We start from the raw sequence: 19,900 nt of genomic DNA, 5'->3' as shown, positions 1-19,900 counted from the left end.
CAAGCTACCTAAGCCATGGGCACTAATGCAGCCCCATACCATCACGGATGCTGGCTTTTGAACGGTCTGCTGATAAGAAGCTGGATGGTCCCTCTCCTCTTTAGCCTGGAGGATGTGGCGTCCATGATTCCCAAAAAGAATCTGAAATTTCGATTCGTCAGACCACAGGACAGTTTTCCATTTTGCCTCAGTCCATCTTAAATGAGCTTGTGCCCAGAGGAGTCGGCAGCGTTTCTGGATCTTGTTTAGATACGGTTTCTTCTTTGCATGGTAGAGTTTCATCCTGCATTTGTGGATGAAGCGACAAACTGTGTTCAAAGACAATGGTTCACAGAGTGGTGATATTCAGTCAGGTGTTTTGTTTTGCTCCTGTCCCAACTTTTTTAAAACGTGTTGCTGGCATCAAATTCAAGTCGAACTTATATTTGACATAAAACAATACATTTTAAATTTTCAACAATTTATATGTTGTCTTTGTTCTATTCTCAATGTAATACGGGCTTATATGATTCGCTAATCATTGCATTCTGTGTTTATTTACATTTCACAGCATCCCAACTTTTTGGAACCTGGGTCTGTCTGTTTGCATCACAGAGGTCAAATATCACGAAAACAGAATAATCACACGTCTGCTACGACCTTGATGTATAGTTGCTGTGAAAAATATTTTTTGTCGTTTCTTCTCTCTGATTTGGGCAATAATGCATAAGATCAAGTTAATCGGTTTCCGTAGATCTCATGGGTCTCTGGATCCAGTAAGTTTATACAAAACGGTTTCAGGAAGAAAAAAAAATCACTTGTCCCTAGGAAGTCCCTCAGTTGGTCAGTGTGTTTATAAACTTCGTCACTAAGAACACAGGGAATTACAAACAGGATCTGGGATGAGGTTGTAACGCGATATATAAGTGATCAGTCATGGGAAGGAACGCTTGCCACAACCGTGGACGGGCACAGAACAAGTCGTCCTCAAGGACGGGTGTCGATGTGTCGTGGGGGGAGGTCAGGGAGGTCAGGGAGGTCCGGGCGAACCCCCTCAACACCGTAGGGCAGATTCGCTCCCCTGTGGCTGGAGCGACAGGCGCAGGGGACACTGAAAGCCTGACCGTTTCATAAATCTGGCCTGAATGGGGGGGGGGGGACACCTCACATAACAGCCAGGAGGCCTGGGAGACCCTGAGCGGGGGCTTTTGTGGCCCGATGGCGATGCAGAGCGCTGCGATTGGCACAGGGCTGGTACGGCGCGTCATCCTGTGGACAGCAGCATTGCATTATGGGTATAGAATGCCAGCCGGTGCCAGTCGCAGAGAGATACCCATGGCCGGCCTGATGCCATCTGCAGAAGAACCTTTGCCCTATAATAACACATAAAAGGCATTTTTCTACTTTGGCAATATGAGGTACTTGTTAACCAGAGAGACAGAATTCCTTTTATTTCCATAGAGGAATGGGAAGAATGCAGAGGGCTTGTATTGTTTGTAGGCACATTGCATGAGCAGGCAGGCATTCCTGTGCACACAGCGCCCCCTGTCACCTCACAGTGGACATGGCAGCACTTCTGTACTGCTTTGCTAGCTGTGTGATTCACCCTGTTAATCTGAAAGTACAGTAGATGCCCAGAAGTTGTCATGTTGGCTACAGATTGTCCTGTTGGGATGGTGACGTTGCTGTGATGATATACATGGAAAAATGTGTGCATATAATGATGAGATTTTTTTTATGCATTTGCTTCTGAGCAGATGTTAAATGTCTGCCACAGAGAGCTATTTATGCAAGACATTAATCTGCATTTTTTTCTTACGAAATAGTTTGTTGGAAAATACATCGTGCTGAGTAATACTTTTAAAAATATTTATCTTTCAGGCTATCCTTCTGAAAATAACTAGTTTATTACTCAGATCTGACATTTTTCTTTAAAAGGATGTCTGCTATTATATTAGCTAGCTGATGTTAAAGGTGTGACTTTTTAGTAGTATTTTAGTAGAATTTATAATAATAGTAAGGAATCATTATTAGTTAGGCATTGTATCAAAAATTGTTTTCCTTACTTGGCAAACACAGGTAATAGATAGCTAGCCATATTAGTGCTAATGTGTCAGTATTAAATTGCTAGCCGTATTTGTTACATAGGTGATAATCTGGCTTTATTTAAATATTCATTACATGGTTAATCGTACCATTCCTGTTTGATATTACATTCAGTATTGTGTCAAAATGTAACATCAGTGTTACGTACTGATGAAATGGCTGTATATTTCTATCACGGTGAAACAATGCAAGGTCAAATAAAATATGGGCTTTTTATGTGTTTGCGTGCCGGTCCTTGTGCATGTCTGTTTATTTACGTTTTATTGTGTGTCTCTAAATGTCAGGAGTCAATGGGGAAGAGCCTGGATGGGAAAGCCTATGTGATCACAGGTACCTGGAGTCCAAACGCCCCCACGTTCCAGGTGCTGAACGAAGACACGCCTAAAGGTGAGGCCGCCTGTCAGAGACACGCTGCATCAGTGTGTTACCGGAACGCCTGAGCCCCCAGGACTGACCTTGTGCTTGGGGGCTGTCGCTCTGAAAGCCGGCAGCTCTCGGCACTCATGATTACCTCTGACAGTGCATTCTGCTGTATCTGAATATGTAATAATATGGCAAATAGGCCAGTTTGTGAGCTGTCTCTTGGTGTTGCTAGGAGACCCTCACCATGCCTGTCAGTGTTTTCAGTAATTAATTGCGACGTACCTGAATGTGACCGTTAATTGCGATGCACCTGAACGTAATCGCGGACTTTTCTTTGGGATCGTCCCTTGGTCCTTCCCCACCTCTGCCAATGCCCTGATATATTAAAATGCCCCTCCAGCGGTCGAAGGGAATAGCTGACATGCTGCTGAAACCCTTCTGGTCGTCCCCAAGCTGCTGTCACCCTTCAGAAGATGAGTGGCCTCATAGTAACTGAAGCTTACAGATACTGTATACCGTGTCCCACAGCATCCTTCCAAATCAGTAATTGGAATCTATTTTTAGGCTTGTTTTTTTTTTTTTTTTCCCCTGAAAGGTTTTTGTCTCTTTATTCGTCCTGTTAATTAAAATAGTAAAATCTCCTTGGTGTGAAATAGGTTTGTTTTCCTCTTGTCCACAGCTTGATAATTAGACTTGTTTATAAGACTCTTAACGAACGTAATTATTTTTACCGTCAGCTGTTCGCGGTGCACACGGTAAGGTGGAATGCTGCCTTCCACTGAACTGGTGTGTTGGATTGGATTGGATTAAACCAGATAGCTAATTGTAAATCGTAACCCAGAAACGACTGCATCGCCTTCTGTGGTTTGCGGTCTCTTTCGAGGGGCACCCAAGTCGCACTGTCCCAACTGAAGTCTTCTCCACCCCCCCACCCACAGACAAACAGGTGTACATGACGGTGGCGGTGGACCTCGTGGTCACAGAGGTGGTGGAGCCGGTCCGTTTCCTGATGGAGACGCTGGTGAGGGTCTACCCGGCCAACGAGAGGTTCTGGTACTTCAGCCGGAAGGCCTTCACTGAAACCTTCTACCTCAAGCTGAGACAGGTATGTCGGGGGGGGGGGGGGGGGGGGGCACTGTTACAGTACATCCAGGGGTGACCCTTTTGTTTCTTGCTTTTCGACTTTTGTCATGCGACAAATGTGTCGCATGTAAAGTTCGTTCAGGTGTTCGACTTATCCAGCAGGCTAAAGAAGGCAGGTCCTTGGGTGGGGGGTGGAAATGCCCGCAGCTTCCCCCCGCCGGAGCCCTTCATGCGGCAAATGGAGCCTCTGTGTTATCGGCAGCTAATAAGGGGCCAACTCTCGTTATCCTGCCGGGCTAATGAGGGCCACGGCCGCCATCGCCGCCTGATTGGCTGCATCGCTATCTCATCATGGAGGGGGAGAGAGTGCCCACGCTCCAGTCGACAGCTAATTAAAAGATATAGCATTACGGTGTTAGTGCAGCATCCATTCCCGCTTTTTACTGCATGCTTATTTATTTATTTTAAGCAAGGGGAATTTGCGAATCATTGTCATCGCTGTTAATAAATGCGCGGTTTATATCTTGGCGCTGGTAGCAGCCGCAGGCTGTGACAGACGTTGCTTGCTGCGTTTGGAGCTGCAGGTTGCAGCAAACTCTGGCTTAGGCAACCGTGAGGGCACAGAGATGGCTGACGCCCCAACACCACGAAATGACATGTCCTGAAACCACATGTCGATGTATGACTGTCAAATGCTCAGTCATTTTTGGGTGATTCATCTGTAAAAATGCATCATGATTTCCCATGTTCCCAGCGCGATGAATATATCAAATCTAGATATGCCATCTTCATTTGCGGTCATGCTATGCATGACTCTCCCTTTACTCCCCCCTGACTCTCTCCCTCAACTCCTCTCCCCTGACTCTCCCTTTACTCCCCCCTGACTCTCTCCCTCAACTCCTCTCCCCTGACTCTCCCTTTACTCCCCCCTGACTCTCTCCCTCAACTCCTCTCCCCTGACTCTCTCCCTCAACTCCTCTCCCCTGACCCTTCCCCCTCCCCCCCGACTCTCTCTCCCTCAACTCATCCCCTGACTCTCCCTTTACTCTCCCCTGATTTTTCTCCCGACTTTTTTGCACCCCCAGAGCAGCCAGAAGGGCAGCCAGGGAGACGCCATTTTCGAGGTGTTGAGCCTGCAGAGAGAGACAGAGAGGGCAAATGGGACACGGGACCGACTGCTGTCCCCTGGCGAGGAAGAGGAGCTGGAGGAAGGTACGGCACGTTTGTTTATTTGTACGTGTTGCAATACAGTTACTCTACAATGTCATGTCATCTGAGGACATCCACTGGAGCAGTGATGGCACGGTAATTTCACAGAACACGTTGTGAACTTTTTCTTGGAATATCTTCAGGTGTCTAACTTAAAAGGAGGGACGAAAAAACACTGAGCGTGAGCCTATTTGAACACACACCGGACTGCTCATTCATTTGGAGAATGTTCTATATTTAGACACGTTTTTGGCATGTTGTGTCACATTACAAAATGAGATGATCAGTCCTGGCCCATTTTGGCCCTCCCCCCTTATTTTGGCAATCATGAATCAACCGTGAAATTTAATTTTGTTGCATTTGGAGCACTGCTCGGGGTGGGGAGATGTCTGCCGTTTTTAGCGTCTTTAAGGGCCTGTTTTTGACAGCTGGCCGCACAGGATGGAGATGAGGCGGCGAAAGCCCTTCGCCGGCCCTTTCACCGAGCTCCGTCCAGGCCGGCGTGCCCCTGGTTATAAACCGCACAGAGCATGCTGGACTCGCCACGCACGTGCTGCTGCAGGTTTCCTGCATCCTTTTCTTCTTTAGGATGGAACACCTTTCAGTGCATCCCGGTATAAAACCAAAAAAACAATTTATGCCTTTTTAGGGTAGACAAACAGCCTTTTGCACATTTCTGGAAGGTTCCTTTTACGAGCATTCTTATTCCCATAGATGGATGTGTCTTGGAACGACAGCCCCCAAGTCAGTTACAGCATTAGAGTAGTAAATACAGTTTCTAAATGTCGAAATATCAGTATTGCGGTGCCTTATGTCGACATCCGCGGAGAAGGGAAGCCGGCAGATCTCTTTGATCTTCCTGCAGTTGGATTAAAGCAGTTTTGTAGGTGAATCTTGCACGTTTGGCTGCCCTGTGTCGTGCTAGCGTCTCGTGTAAGGCGTAATTAGCCCCGGGCCATATGCCCCCAGAAATGACTATTTGGATAAGCAGTTTCTGAAAAGAGACTGGATGGAAGGTAGCCAGAAATAAGCCCCCCCCCATACATCACCGTGAAGTCCGTGTCAGTATGTTTCCAGCTAATAGGCGGCGTGCACCGTGCGTAAAGGATTTATGGTGGTGTGTGTCTCTTCATGCATCAGCAGGAAGTGTGTTTGAGTGAAAAATACGCCGAGCGTGTGTTTCGACTGGAGGTCTGGGTGCTGTCGGAATATCGGTTGACAGAAACTCAGATTTTTATGTATTTTTTATTTTTTTTGGAGAAGGCTTGCAAAGGGAATGCAATGTTTACACAGTAGAAATGATAAAATCAGATTCTGATAATGCGCGACTGTGTTCTAGCGTTATTTTTAATTTGCCGTCATGTGGAATTAAGATTGAACAGTCTGTCCTGGCGGCTCTCAGGGTCAGATCCTCCCCGGCGCCTTGACCTGTGCATCTGGTCTCCGGTTCCGATGATATTCCGTCTCATTTGATGGAGGCCCAAAAGGGGCCGAAATCCCAAAAAAGGGGGCCGGCGGGGCGGGGCAAAGAGCACCGGTCACCTTCCTGTTACAGGAACAAAAATAACAGCGATCCGGCCAAGCAGTGACCGCCGCACACTCAGGGACGGCTGTGCTTTCCTTCGGGAATCTCTCATAAGAATTATATTCTGATTCAATCTCGATCTGAGTTATTTTCAGCGTATTTGTTTATGTCCATCTATCTGTCTATCCATCTTGTAACTGCTTATCCTGGATCACAGGAGTCTTGTGTAATACATTTATTTTGTAAGACGTGCCCTGTTTTTGATGGCAATATGAGGCTGTAAGGCATTTGCATCATGTCTCAGAGGCGCCCCTTAGAGGTGATGTTGGGTAGTAATACAAACTATAGTAAATAACGGGAGCATTGCTGGTTCTGCCTTCCACTGTAAATAGCGTTCCCTCAGTTGGCTACGATGCGGCCATTCTGCTCAGCGGTCGGGCTGTTGGCGCGTAATGTTCGTTATGCAGTAAATAATAAATAAAAGGTTACTTATGTGGTTCCGACCGCCCGTTCTTCTTGGAGCATGGCGCTCCTGTAAGTGGAGAGATGATGAATAAAGGAAAGATGGGACAGGGGGGCGGACAGGCCGCCCACAGCCAAATCCATACAGATTGTGCCATCACTGTAGACAGCCCCCCCCCCCCCCCCCAGTGCGCTGCTATGAGGGAGCCATTCTAAGCCTTTTTCTGAGGAATAAAATGTCTCCCAGTGTCCTCAGAAGAGCATTGATGGTCCTGCTGGAGGTCGGTGCTGCCAGACATCAGGGCCCGAATGCTTCGCATTGTGAGAGCTTAGCATCCCCGTCTCATGCGGCGCCGGCTCGCTGTTGTGCTCCCGATAGCAGAATCTCAGTCTGTTTGCTGAAGCATGTCTGTCTGGGTAGCGTCCAGCCTTCAAGGTCACCTGAAGGTCAAGCTGTCGTAGGGCCTACTCCAAGTTTATTCCATTCGTGTCACAGTCGAAGGGTTGATCTCCTGTTCCTTCTTTGTGATTCCTGTTTCTGATTCATTTTGCCGGTTTGGTAAAAGTGCTTTTTTGCCATGGAATATGAAGGTGTCGGTGCTGTTTGATTCTTTGACCAGCAGGTGGAGTAATGGTTAAGGCTATTGACTTGAAGTCTCGGGATGCTGCCTGCTATTGTACTGAGAAAAGGGCCTTTCATGCTGACCTGCTGGCAAGTAGGAATTACATTGTACACGTTACAGTGGGTAAATGTGGCTACTAAGCTGCAGTTTGTGGATGATGATGTGAAGCGTGTTGGTTTTTCAGACCAGGGGTCTGTATCACAAAGCAGGATTTCTCTCTTAGTGGATTACTTTTCGGATATAAGGTAGTCTTGGCTACATGTAAGTGAATGGAGATAACGGCCATTTCAACTGTTATACCTTAAATCCAACAAGTTTTCAAGCTAAGCAAGAAATCCGGCTTTGTCATACCGGCCCAGAAATATGTTTACAAGCAGTATTTCTAACAAATGCACTCTTTTCCCTGTATAATTGTTTTTTGTGTGATTAGCTACTTGGTATAAATCGTGCTGTTTGCTCACGTGTGTCAGGTTCCGCATTTCTTCTGCATTGCTTGAATATTCTGTACAGTCGCTTAGGTGGCTTTGGTCCCTCATCTTAGCTGCCACCACTATTCTCCTACAGACAGCGACAATGAGATCTCTAGTGGCACCGGTGACGTTTCCAAGGATTGTCCAGAGAAGATCCTGGAATCTTGGGGTGGGATCCTCAGCAGATGGTGAGTGAAAAGTCTAAGGTTGAGTCCGCAATGTCAAATGTTTGATAACGTGTATCAAACCGAAGAAGAAAAAGATCTTGCAATCAAATAATAAATCAGCTGTTTAAAATATTTAACACCGGTATAATTAGTAGTGATTTTTCCGCACTCTAATAAGTTTGCTGTTTATTCGTTCTGAAGTTCACCTTTGCTGTTTATTGCGTGAACTGAGAAATGTAACAAAAACGAGTTAAGCAAACGAGAACTGATCAGAAGATGTTTGTCTTCCATGTAGATGACATTATGCACAAGCAAGTGAATTGTAGGTACTGCTTTGTGTCTGTTGGCATAACTCAAGGCAACAAGTGTAAGAGAGTATGATTATGCTGCTGCTGTTAAATTTATATGTACAATTTATATGTACATTTATATGTATATGGTATGTTGTGGTTAAAAACGTTCTTGAAATTCATATTCTGTGAAATTCGTTCTTAATCAAATGTTTAATAAGAGTGAATTGTCAGTGCACCAGTAGAATATTGTGCTACTTTCTGTTTAGCAGAGTGTGACCTGCTAACTTGCCTTTCCCAGTAAACACAGACTCTGTTAATAGATAATACCAAGTTCTATTTGGGTCTAGTTTACTTTAAGTACATTTTCAACTTTTTTTTTTTTTTATTATGTATTGTAATATTTATCGCAAAGATTTCAAATATTGAAATGTGAATTTCTCCACTATCATTCAGTCCTCGTTTCAAGGCCACTCTTAATGTTCGTTTCCTTTTGCATCAGCATGTGATGTGTCATGAAAATAAACGAGTGAAAATACATTAAAGGAGCAGCCTGTAACCCAGAGAAGTATTGTTAGGATTGTTTAGTTAAAAATGAAGAAATCACCATTTGTCACTATTGCCCAAGGCACAGCCTATTAAAGCTTATTGTATACCGCCGTACTTCAGCTGTCTCTTCAGTTTAATTTAATTAGGATTTCAGATGGTGCCGCCGTTTAATCTGAGTTTGAAGTTAATTTATTCAAAATACTTTTTTTATATTTTACACTATCCTTTGGCAGGAAGGAGTATTATCACATTTTGCATGGAAAGAAATAAATATTTTGACCCATGTCCCATACAAATTCCTGTGTCTGTGGTGGGGGTGAGGCAGGGTTAATCAAATATTATTCAAATAAAGACTAACGAAATGCGACTATTTCTGCCAGAAAAAATTCTGATCGCCACCATCCTTCAGAATGGCTGTTACCCTCGGGCTATGCAGGGATGATTCCAGGCTGTTTGCTAGAAAGTACAGAATCATAAAGGGAGATCAGAGATGGCCGAACAGATGAATAATTAAATGTCATGATGCGAATGAAATGTAGCACGAGGCCTTGGGTTTCGCCTGCTAGCTATGGTGGCGCTGACCCCTGACCACAGAGGCGATCGGCAGAACTCGGCGAAAGCGCTTTCGGGATTCCTAAACATAATGAAAACAGATCTCCACACGCAGAATCGTCTCCTGCGTCCCCTCGTGGAGTGCCACTGCTGTAATGGACGCGCACGGTGCTGCAGATGCTTGGGAGATGGCCTTTACTCATAGCATAGCTGTCATGCAGCATTCGGTGACTTTTTGTTTCACTTAAAGTAAAATTCACTCAATGCAATAAAGAGAGAATTTGCCCCTGTCAGTGGCTGCTAGTGATAGCAGGCGGCTGATGCAGACAGCCAGCGCCTCCTGGGGGGTGGGGGGTGGGCTGGGGGACTCACAGCTAATTACTTTCCATTTACTTACGGTTGGAACTGAATGAAACCATTCTCTATTATTATGTTTAAATTTTTCAGTCGGTGTTTTTGGGAGACAAGCCTGCAGTTTCATGTTAATTAAAGAACTGGGAGCAGTATAGTCCAAACGTTTATTAAATTTATAGATTAAAATGCACATTGATCAGTGTATTTATAAAGTTTCAGGATTTAGTTATTTAATGGAAATTGAAGTCTGGTAGCTTTGCAATGCTTAGCAGTGTAATGAAGGCTATATTCCTTAATATATAGTAAAAGTAGGGCTGGATATAATCAACTTAACTATAATAGAATACATTATTGATGGGGTATGTTCTTTAAGGTAAATTTTATTAAAAATCTTGTGATGTGATCCTGGTTGGGAACCTGTCAGGAGATGTGGTCTGTGTTGTGGATGTGTAAACCTGCCCCAATATATGCCGTCACTGTCGATGTCGGAGTAGCGCGTCTGTGATGTTTTGGCCCTCACGGTGTCACGCCGCACTGACACTGTCCCCTGTGCCCGTCAGGCACGGCAACCTGGCGGCGCGCCCCAAGGGCCTGAGCGCCCTCGTCCGAACCGGCATCCCCGAGGCCCTGCGCGCCGAGGTCTGGCAGCTCCTCTCCGGCTGCCAGAACGACCCAGAGCTGCTGGAGCGTTACCGCGTGCTCATCACCAAGGTAAGGGGGGGCCTGCATGGGGCTGCTCTGGGCCGGGGCTCCTCCGGCAGCAAGATGGCCGCAGTGGAGTTGTCTGATGATGCGGCGTCGGTGCTGTAGGGGGCGCTGAGGGGTGCGGTGTTTCGGCTGTCTGCCCCCCCCCCCCCGTCCTCCCCTTCGTATTTAACCATCCTGGAACTTTTCATTCCGCTGCCCTTTGCTTGCATCAGTCCGAGGCCCCGTTTCTTCCGTGGCTGCATGAGGCTGTGATGAATTGCCCCTTGAAGTGATTACCGTCTCCAGCGTCCCGCTGGCCTGCTGTCTCACTCCTTTCCCAGGAATATGTGTTATTGGTTTGCGCTGATGTTTCACAATTTGAAGGGTGTTTCTTCCTCCCCCCCCCCCCTTCCCTGCAATTATCTTAACGCACTGATTTGCTCCCCACCCTCCCCCCCCCCACCTCTCAGTGTGTAATGCACTGATCCATGCTGTCAAGAGCAGCCACAAGCCGGCCTGTGGAAAAACACAGAGCGTTCCTCGTCCTGTATGACCTCTTCTCCGTTGCCTGGCGTCCGGGTTGATGGAATGGGGTTAATGCTGGGAAATGGAGGTGGGGGTGGGGGGGGGGGAGGGGTCATGTCCCCGCCCTCAGCACTCGTGGGCTGCACTCACATTGTCGAGCTGGCATGTGAAACGCCAGGAAACCATGTTCCACCCGACACGCAAAACGCCATTCGCAGTAATAATATCAGTGGTCGCATTATATAATCGGCACGTTGCGGCATGGCTGAACTCTCTCTGCCTAATCTGATGCAGCTGACGGCTGCATTTATTGCGCCATGCCATCCCCGCATTCCCCCCAAACAGGGGCATCGGGGGAAATCGATTCCTCCGTCTGCCCGTGGGCTCGCTGGGTGGTGTCGGCTCCAGCTCCGCTGCGGGCCTTCGCAGCGCGGCGGGAATACCGCGGCCCGAACGAGCCGCCAAGCGCGCACCTGCGCTTGCATAACGCCGGCTCCCGCGGGCTGTCGCCACGCAATTCATTCATTAATCAGATTCTTATTTTCACTCTCGCTGAATTAATGGCATGGATATGTCCGTCGCCGTGACAATAACATAAACGGGAAGGTGGGGGGCGGCGGGGGCAGTGGTGTGGGGGAGGGCAGCGGGCCATTCTGCTTTGGCCGTGATTTAAACCAAATGATCCCTCTGTATTAACAGCTTCTCCCTGCGCTCAGTTGTGATGATCGTGCTGATTGAATCCTGGTTAATTACGCGGCCTGCGGTCACAGGATATTGGCGCGGTAAATCTACACTCGTTCCGATGGCGTCTTAGCGTTTGCGTGAAGGTGGGAGCAGTCTCTGTGTCGAGGGGGGGGGAGGTGTCACCGTGTGTAGCTTGTGGTCTGTACATGGGGGCGTCTTGCTGATAGGTGAGAGACATTCACCTCAAATGGTGGTCGACTCTAAGCAGGCATTGACGAACACCCCCCCCCCCCCCCTTCCTCATCTCCGCCTCTCTTTGTGATGTCTTGGATGCGCAGAGTGACGCTGGCTTGCAGAAAACAAACGTGCAGCAGTTTGCTGGGTTTACTGATTTACTACGGTGGCATCTAGGGCCCCGGGCCCCACCTAAATGGGGGGGGGGGGGGGGGGGGGGGTCACTCTCAGTTTGTTTTTACGTATTTAATTTTTAAGGTGTTGGTATTCTTGTAAGGATTTCTTTGGCCTAAAAATTCTTTATTTTCACCCCTCGGTCGAGCGGCACTCTGAACTCTTAAGTGTAATGAGCATGCAGCTTTTCTTGCGCTGTGGTCCTGCTCACATGTATTTCGGTGGTGTACTGTAATTACAACGCCCCCCCCCCCCCCACCATCACTCCTCAGATACCTCTGCTCCCCACGCTGCCATATCCTCCCCACAGAGCGGTGCCACGGGACCACGTCCTGCTGTCGCTCACCGCGCCTCCCAGTCTCGCTGGGCCAGCTGCTGCGTCCCCATTGGCTGGCTCGCAGAGGCCCGCCCCCGCCGTGGATTGGCTGTCGGAGAGCCGTGGGCCCGTCAGTCTGCTAGTCTTACCGGCCATCTGTGGGATAAAAGGAGGCTCTCGCACATTTTATCTTAAGCTGCGCCGTAGCTTTGAAGTTCGATTTTCTCTCTTCAGAAATATTCTGTCTGTTGTTTTTTTTTTTTCCTCCGCTTATGAATGATTATTTAATCCCGTGAGTTATTTATAGATGCTGCGAGGGGGCTTCCTGTGGGTCTTTATAGTGTCACAGAGTCTGTCCCTGGCTGACCAGCGCCTGGCTCAGCGCTGACGCTAAAGTGACAGTTTGGATTACAGAGGGCGGTCTGAGCAGAACTGCTCCGGTCCGGATCACTGCGACCCGCTCTTCTCCTCTCAAAGAAGCTGCCGGCTTGGTGGCATGGTGACGCTTGCGGCTCAGGTTCGGGCGTGCGGGTGTGGAGGGACGCGGTATTCCCACATGGGTGAGGCCCCTCTGTTTCTGACAGACCCCGACTGGAGCTGTCTGGGCAACGACTGGGGTACTCTTCCTGTCATGGCTCCCCTGGTCCCCCTTTCACCGGGGGAGGCAGAGTGCCTGGCCTTCCTCATGTCACACCTGGCCCCGTGCAGATCTCACACTCCTCTCTCTTGTGACTGTTCACCTGTCAGTGTGACACAGTCCTGAAGTGAGATGTAGCAGCTCAGTGTTTCACTGTAATTCCTGAACCCTGGATGGATGTTTTTTTCATAATTTATCAATGGCATATTTTATAAATAAAAGTCAATAATTCATCATTTTAAATATATACATGGAAAAAATATATATGTCTGTATATATGGTATATTTTCCCCTTTTCAAGCTGAGTGATGGATGGTTGAGGAATGTGAACAGCAGCCAAGCCTCCTCCCTCTTTCCCGGGAAAATACCCCCCTCCCCTCCTAATTTGCCCCAGCCTGTTGTGCATTTTGGCTTTGGTTGAGGGGAGGGTCCCAAGCAGCTGAATTGCCTGGCAACTGTAACCAAGGGGCAGACTGATCCGGGGCTGGTCATTGGTCTGTGTGGCTAACTGAGGGGCACACAGAGATAAACGGGGGGGTGGGGGGGTGGCTGAGGGAAGGAGAAAGGCAAAGACGAGCCCCGGGGGGGGGGGGGGCTGTATTCATTTCGGAGGGGAGGGCAAAAGGGTGACTTTTTCATTTTGGCCGTGAGGAAAGGGGTGGGGGGGTGTGAAGGGGGCATGAAGGGAAAGACGGTGATGTGGAAGAGCTGAGTGAGAAAGGAGATCAGGTGCAGCCGGCAGGGGGTGGGGGGAGAGCGAGAGAGAGAGAGAGAGAGAGAGAGAGAGAGAGAACGAGCGAGAGAGAGACACACAGGAGAGGGGGGGGAAAGGGAACTGTGAGCCAGTGACAGCATCTCCTTCCCGCTGCACCATCGGTGAGGGGACTCCTCATTTCCATCTTTTATTCTTCTTCATTTCAGAAGGTTTTATTTTCCCGTTTCTAGCCGGGAAGTAGTTCCGAGTCTGTTGCGAGCCACCCCCCCCCCCACCCCCCCGACTTTACGGGGTTTCTAAAGACCCATCCATCCACTCTGTTTTGCTCCGAGCGCAAGGGACTCTGCTTTGGGGTCCGCGGGAGGAACGAGCGACGCCCCTTCGCAGATAACGGCACCGGGGAGGCGTCTGCCCTTTCTGCTGGCTCACTTTCCGTCGTGCGGCCAGGACGGGGATTTCACTGAGAGGGGAGGCGGGCTGACATGGGGGGAGCCTTCCCACTCTGAGATTCTTAATTCGACTGGATCGCAACAAGAAGAACAACAGGCAAGGAGAGCCAGTGCTGCTGGAGGATTGGATATATGTGGATCTTGTCCTCCTTCGCAGGACAATGAGAGAAAGGCAGCGACGCAGGGAAATAGGCGGCTGATCTGAGTGCGGCGGACGAGCTGCACGCGGCCGCAGGAGCTTGCCAGCCAGAGGTAAACGCTGCAACTTTTCTCCCGTTTCCTGACGCACTCGTTCGGAAGCCGGCGGAGAACCTGAAAATAAGGGGAGTCTCTCATTCCGAAAGTGATAAGAAACTTTACTCTGGTTACGAGCTGAAGGGAGGCAGACTCTGTTATTCCAGGATGGACCAGGAATGAGGGAGACCAGCATCATCTAAAGTCAACTCTGTTTGCTTAGTCTCTCTTCAGCCAGCGAGCCTCGAAGACAGTCCCCGAGGCGTCCGTAGAGAGAGAGACCTTTGACACCGACTGCAGCTGAATGTTTATTCGGAGCACTTGATTGGCCAATCAATGCCGGACCGGGTGCCCAAATGGTTACAGTGATGCCCTGTTGATGGAGAAGGGATTAAAAAGTAGCGGTGTTTTGCAAGACTGGACTTACAGGACCTCGAGGGCTGTGCGAGAAGGTTCTTGCATAAGAAACTGCCTTTCCAGACGATTCAACTGTGTTTGGGATTGGAACTGAACACGGGCGATGGTGATGTGTGCTTTCTAGAAGACAATCGCCTGTTTAATCTTCTTCAGCTGGGTCTACAGGCAGATCATCTCCCCTGGGTTTTAGGAATTCCTACCTCCCCAGCCTTGTTCTCGCCTTTGGACCACAAAGCCCCCCACCCACTGGACTAGCATGACCACGACCCCCCGTATTGCAGGATGTGATCGCCACCTGTCGGGAGGTGCCCTGATCCACTGGCAGAGGCACATTTTGCAGCTAATTTTACAGGTGGTATTTTTAAAATTTGCTATTGCTTTTAATTGATATTTTTATTGCCCATGCGACTGGCACTTCAGTCTCCTGTCTTTGTTTGACTGATGCCCAGGAATGTGGAAAGGTGCGCAGGGAGCTGTAGTCCTTTTTCTTTTAGCTGTTGTATTTTCTTTTTGTGGTTTATTCATGAGAAAGAAAGAAATAGTGGGCAGGAGTTTTAGCCTCGCTCTGTATACACTAAGAAAAGGCCCGTAATCCAGCAGAACCAGAACTATGAACCAGTCCAAATCCATTGAACTGCTGCCCAGCTATCTGCCCGCCGCAAACGGCAGCATCGAAGGCCCAGTGAGTGTGTCCCTCAACCACTCGTGCCCCTTGGGCTGGGCGCTGAGCGAAGGCACGGAGGCCTGCGTCCTTGAGACGGCCGTCATCGTCCTGCTGACGGCCCTCATCATCACGGGCAACCTGACGGTGATCTTCGTGTTCCACTGTGCCCCGCTACTGCATCACTACACCACCAGCTACTTCATCCAGACCATGGCTTACGCCGACCTGCTGGTGGGACTGAGCTGCCTCGTACCCACGCTGTCCTTGCTGCACTATCCTGCCCGCGTGCAGGAGCCCCTCACGTGCCAGGTGTTCAGCTACGTCATCTCCGTGCTTAAGAGCGTCTCCATGGCCTGCTTGGCCTGCATCAGCGTGGACCGCTACCTGGCCATCACCAAGCCGCTCTCCTACAACCAGCTCGTGACGCCCTGCCGGCTCCGCTGCTGCATCGCCCTCATCTGGATCTACTCCTGTCTGGTGTTTCTGCCCTCTTTCTTCGGCTGGGGGAAGCCGGGTTACCACGGAGACATATTCGAGTGGTGCGCCCGCTCATGGCCTACGTCGGCGCTCTTCACGGGCTTCGTGGTCTGTCTCCTGTATGCTCCCGCTGCCTTGGTGGTCTGCTTCACCTACTTTCACATCTTCCGCATCTGTCAGCAGCACAACCGCGAGATCAGTGAGCGACGGGCGCGATTCCCCAGCCAGGAGATGGAGGCCGGAGAGGGCGGGCACCCCACGGGACATGGACCCGACCGTCGGTACGCTATGGTACTTTTTCGCATCACCAGCGTCTTCTACGTGCTCTGGCTGCCCTACATCATCTACCTCCTGCTAGAGAGCTCTCACGTGCTGGTCAGCCCCATCCTCTCCTTCGTCACCACGTGGCTGGCCATTAGCAACAGTTTCTGCAACTGCGTCATCTACAGCCTCTCCAACAGCGTCTTCCGGCTGGGCTTGAGACGCCTCTCGCAGACCCTCTGCTCGTCCTGCTCTTTCTGCATCTGTGCCGCCGGGGGCCAGGGCGCCACCGGCCCCAAACCCAAAAAGAGAGCCAACTCCTGTTCTATTTAAGATGTCCAGAACGTCTGGAAAGCAAGAATGGACGTAAAAGTCGGAAGTAACTAAACTTCTGTACGCTGAGTAAATGGAAAGATGTCGGGCAAAGAGAAAAATCTTGTTCTTAACGCTGCTAAACCATGTGCCACTGGTGGATCTCAAATGTCGGGATGTTTCCTTTCCCTTATTTCTCCTCGTTGAGCGTTCGTTCTCATTTCGAATGTAACTTTGAGCCTTTAATATCACACTTGTGACGCTCGTCACTCTTCTAGTGTTTTTTTACTTGAAAGGATGGTTATTTCATGGCTAAGAAACTTGACACGTGAACAGCCAAAATAAGGCTTTAATAATGACAAACTCAGCCATGCTGTGTTTCTATGTATCCAAGTGGGTGGCAGTCGGATGTTCTAGCTCCAGACAGGTCAACACGGGAAAGTAGCTTATGGTTCCTGGTTGGTGCACCTCAATGGGTCGGCACTGAGATAGAGCAGATTGAGGGGAGCCAGGGACTGCGTTGGAGGAGATATCAGGCTGTAAAACTGACCTTTCTAAGAATTGGGGGGGGGGGTGGTGAGTAAAATGCTCTACGGGGCATTAAATGGGGGTCCGCGGAGAAACGGCCTGAAGCGCGGTGACTCAACAGAATAGCTGCCAAATTGGGCGTTAGCTGGGGTTTAGTCTATTGTGGTTATTTGGTGACTAAACCCCTGTTGCAGCCTGGTTTGCTTGCTTGCACACACACGCCCTCGTGTGGCTGGGCAGAACGTGTGTACATTAAGGATGGCAGATGGTCATGTTTAATGCAAGCTGAAGTCCTGGAGAAGCTGTAGATGGAAGGCTTGGGAAGCGGGCCGGAAAGGCAGGATCTGTAAGGGTATTTAGCGATCTGGCTCTGGGTCGGGCCCTCAGCAAGGCGCCTTCGCTTGGCTCCTTGCAAACACCGAGAGCAGAGCCTCTTCTCCTCCTCCACACCTAAGGGGCTTCTGCAGTCTATCGCTCGTCGAACGCGTGTGCCGGTGAGAGACTTGGGAGGGAGAAGTCATCTCACGGCAGCACCGTGATGTCACGGCGTTCCTCAGTGTCTTTGGGCTTAAACAAACGGCGCCACAATCCTTCTGAGTCTCGTGTGCATCTTTAGGCCAGTCTGTAAATAATCATACTAAAGAGGAACACCGTTTCTCCCAGTGTCATCCGCCATCGGAACTCTCTGGCTCGGAACCGTGTGGCCCGTGAAGAGCATTCAGTTTGGGTCGTGTGGCGCGCTCCTCAGCCAGTTCTGCTCGCTGTTCTGTTTGATCTGTTGGGTCTGATTCAATTTTTTTAAATAAGGTTTTGTTTGGGGGGGACACTACAAAGTTCAGGGACTGCAAATGAAGACATGCTATGTAATATGTGCGTGTATAAAATCACACGCACACACACACGCACACAAGCTGTGGAGCCATGGTTACCCAGTTCTTGAGAGAATGGTGCTGGACAATGTGCAGATGAATGCAAATAGATGAAATAACCACAATTTACATATAGCAGTTTGAAACTTAACACAAATGTAATAATTTCTGTGTACCTGCTACACACAACAGTCAAACTTACAAATTCAAATCTGAAATGTTGGTGAAACCTTTGCTTTCCTGGCAATCACTTTCATTTTTTTATGAAATAGATTTACCGTGTACTAAAACAAAGTTATTGGTATATTTTTCTTTTTAGCCATGATAGTCTTTTTTTTTATATAAACTCCATTTTATGGAATAAGATTGGTCTGATTAGCTATTCCAATATTTATGAAGTTTGTCATCATTTTCAACAAATCACCACGGTGATGAATCTGCTATTTAAGGACCGGGGACAAACTTCAGCCAAGCAGCCGTGTTCCCTCCTTTTGCACAGTAATTTAAAAATGGTCACGCTGCAAGGGATGCTGCTTTGTATCGGGATATTCATGTTTCCAGTCTTGTATATTACATCATCGATATTTGCAATGTTTGTCAAACTTGCACATATTATTTATTCTAAAAAGTGTCACTAGTTTAGCAAAGTTGCTTTGTTGTGTTTTCCTATCATTTTAATTTTGTGCCATTTTCCCTAGTTTAAAATTATTTAAAAAAAAAAAAAATAAATTACAAAATATTATCTAACCATTTATCCAATCATGCATATTTTTATACATGCATTCTCTTTTTAATTTAAAATTTTACATTCCTGGTCCAATCTGAGATCCTAATGATGTTTTCCATTGATTGATAAACATTATTGTTTGTACACGTTCTGCGTGTTTTAAGTCAAATTCCTGAATTTTGATCTCACTGGTAAATCCAGAGACCTCGAAAATTCTCTGATAATTACTGTACCTTGGAGAGCTTTTAATGACTAGATGTTTAAGCTACATTTTAATACTTTCTCAGATAAAGGAATACGTAGAAAAAATTAATCTGTGGACATTACCAGCTTATTGGCTTCAGAATTATTACTTGGATAGACCTCGTAGATTGAATTTGCATTTATAATCAGAGTGATGACTTAGACTATAGAGAGTAGAACAATTTGCAGCTTTACAAAAAGGAAGATATTGTGTAATCAGCAATCTTTAACAACTTGGTGTGATTTTAAAAAATGCTAATGTACTTGCAGATTTAAAGAAATTAATTTTATGAAGTTTTGAGAAACTAAAGGATGTGTTGTCCAGAAATGCAGATATGGCATAAATTCTGCACGGAAGGGACCTTCATAGATAGTACTTTGTTTCAGTACTAGCTGTGGTTAATGAGAACACTTAGATTTCCTCTCAGTGATTTTAAATAGTATTTCTAATAATTAGTTTTTGGTATTTATCGTGGATATGTTGACCTTGTACAACTTTGTGATTAAGTTAGCTGCAGTCAGATTATTTTGTGTTTTTGCTTTAATTTGGCAGTACCAGGTTGGATATCTGCTCTTTAAGTACATAGATACTTTAATATATTTTTCTTACATTGAATCATGGGAATGCAAATAAAAAATGATGTTCAATGAGGGTGTTCATTTTAAATTTTTTCAAATGCTATAACTGACAATATATATATAACGTCTGTTTATCTGATTAATTTAAAAATGGATTCACTACTAATTGGTAGTATACGTATGTACCTTTTTTTTTAAATTATGCTGGTGTTGAGCGTTTGTAAACAAGCTACAAACCCCCTTTAATGATGCCACGTACCTGTGTGTACAGTCAGTGAATTAGCTGCTGTGACTACAAAGTATGTTCTGTTCATTAGCAGACTATTGTAAGAAATTATACAATCTATTTTTTTATTTTCGAGACTGTCAAGAGGCTCTGGGTTTTTGCTGTTGTTGCCAATTAAATAAAAACAGACATGAGAAACCAGATGAGTTT

The 19,900-nt window shown here is 47.6% G+C and overlaps 2 protein-coding genes across 4 annotated transcripts in view; both read left to right on the top strand.

Annotated features, from left to right (window-relative positions):
• Positions 1-19,900, top strand: part of rabgap1l (RAB GTPase activating protein 1-like) — a 78,982-nt gene that overhangs the window by 14,439 nt on the left and 44,643 nt on the right. For all 3 annotated transcript variants that reach the window (XM_072699569.1, XM_072699570.1, XM_072699571.1), the window contains exons 9-13: positions 2,370-2,472; positions 3,387-3,553; positions 4,617-4,743; positions 7,915-8,008; positions 10,293-10,443. In XM_072699569.1, the coding sequence (XP_072555670.1) occupies positions 2,370-2,472; positions 3,387-3,553; positions 4,617-4,743; positions 7,915-8,008; positions 10,293-10,443 (642 nt within the window). The remainder of the gene's footprint in view (positions 1-2,369; positions 2,473-3,386; positions 3,554-4,616; positions 4,744-7,914; positions 8,009-10,292; positions 10,444-19,900) is intronic.
• Positions 13,686-17,110, top strand: gpr52 (G protein-coupled receptor 52). The gene has a single exon (XM_023813187.2). It carries the CDS (start codon positions 15,415-15,417, stop codon positions 16,537-16,539), a length of 1,125 nt encoding a protein of 374 aa, XP_023668955.1. The 5' UTR covers positions 13,686-15,414; the 3' UTR covers positions 16,540-17,110.

Source organism: Paramormyrops kingsleyae, chromosome 15 (genome assembly GCF_048594095.1).
Source record: "Paramormyrops kingsleyae isolate MSU_618 chromosome 15, PKINGS_0.4, whole genome shotgun sequence".
In the NCBI taxonomy this organism is placed as follows: Eukaryota; Metazoa; Chordata; class Actinopteri; order Osteoglossiformes; family Mormyridae; genus Paramormyrops; species Paramormyrops kingsleyae.
Note: the sequence above shows the minus strand (reverse complement) of the source record. Positions and strands in the feature narration are given on the sequence as shown.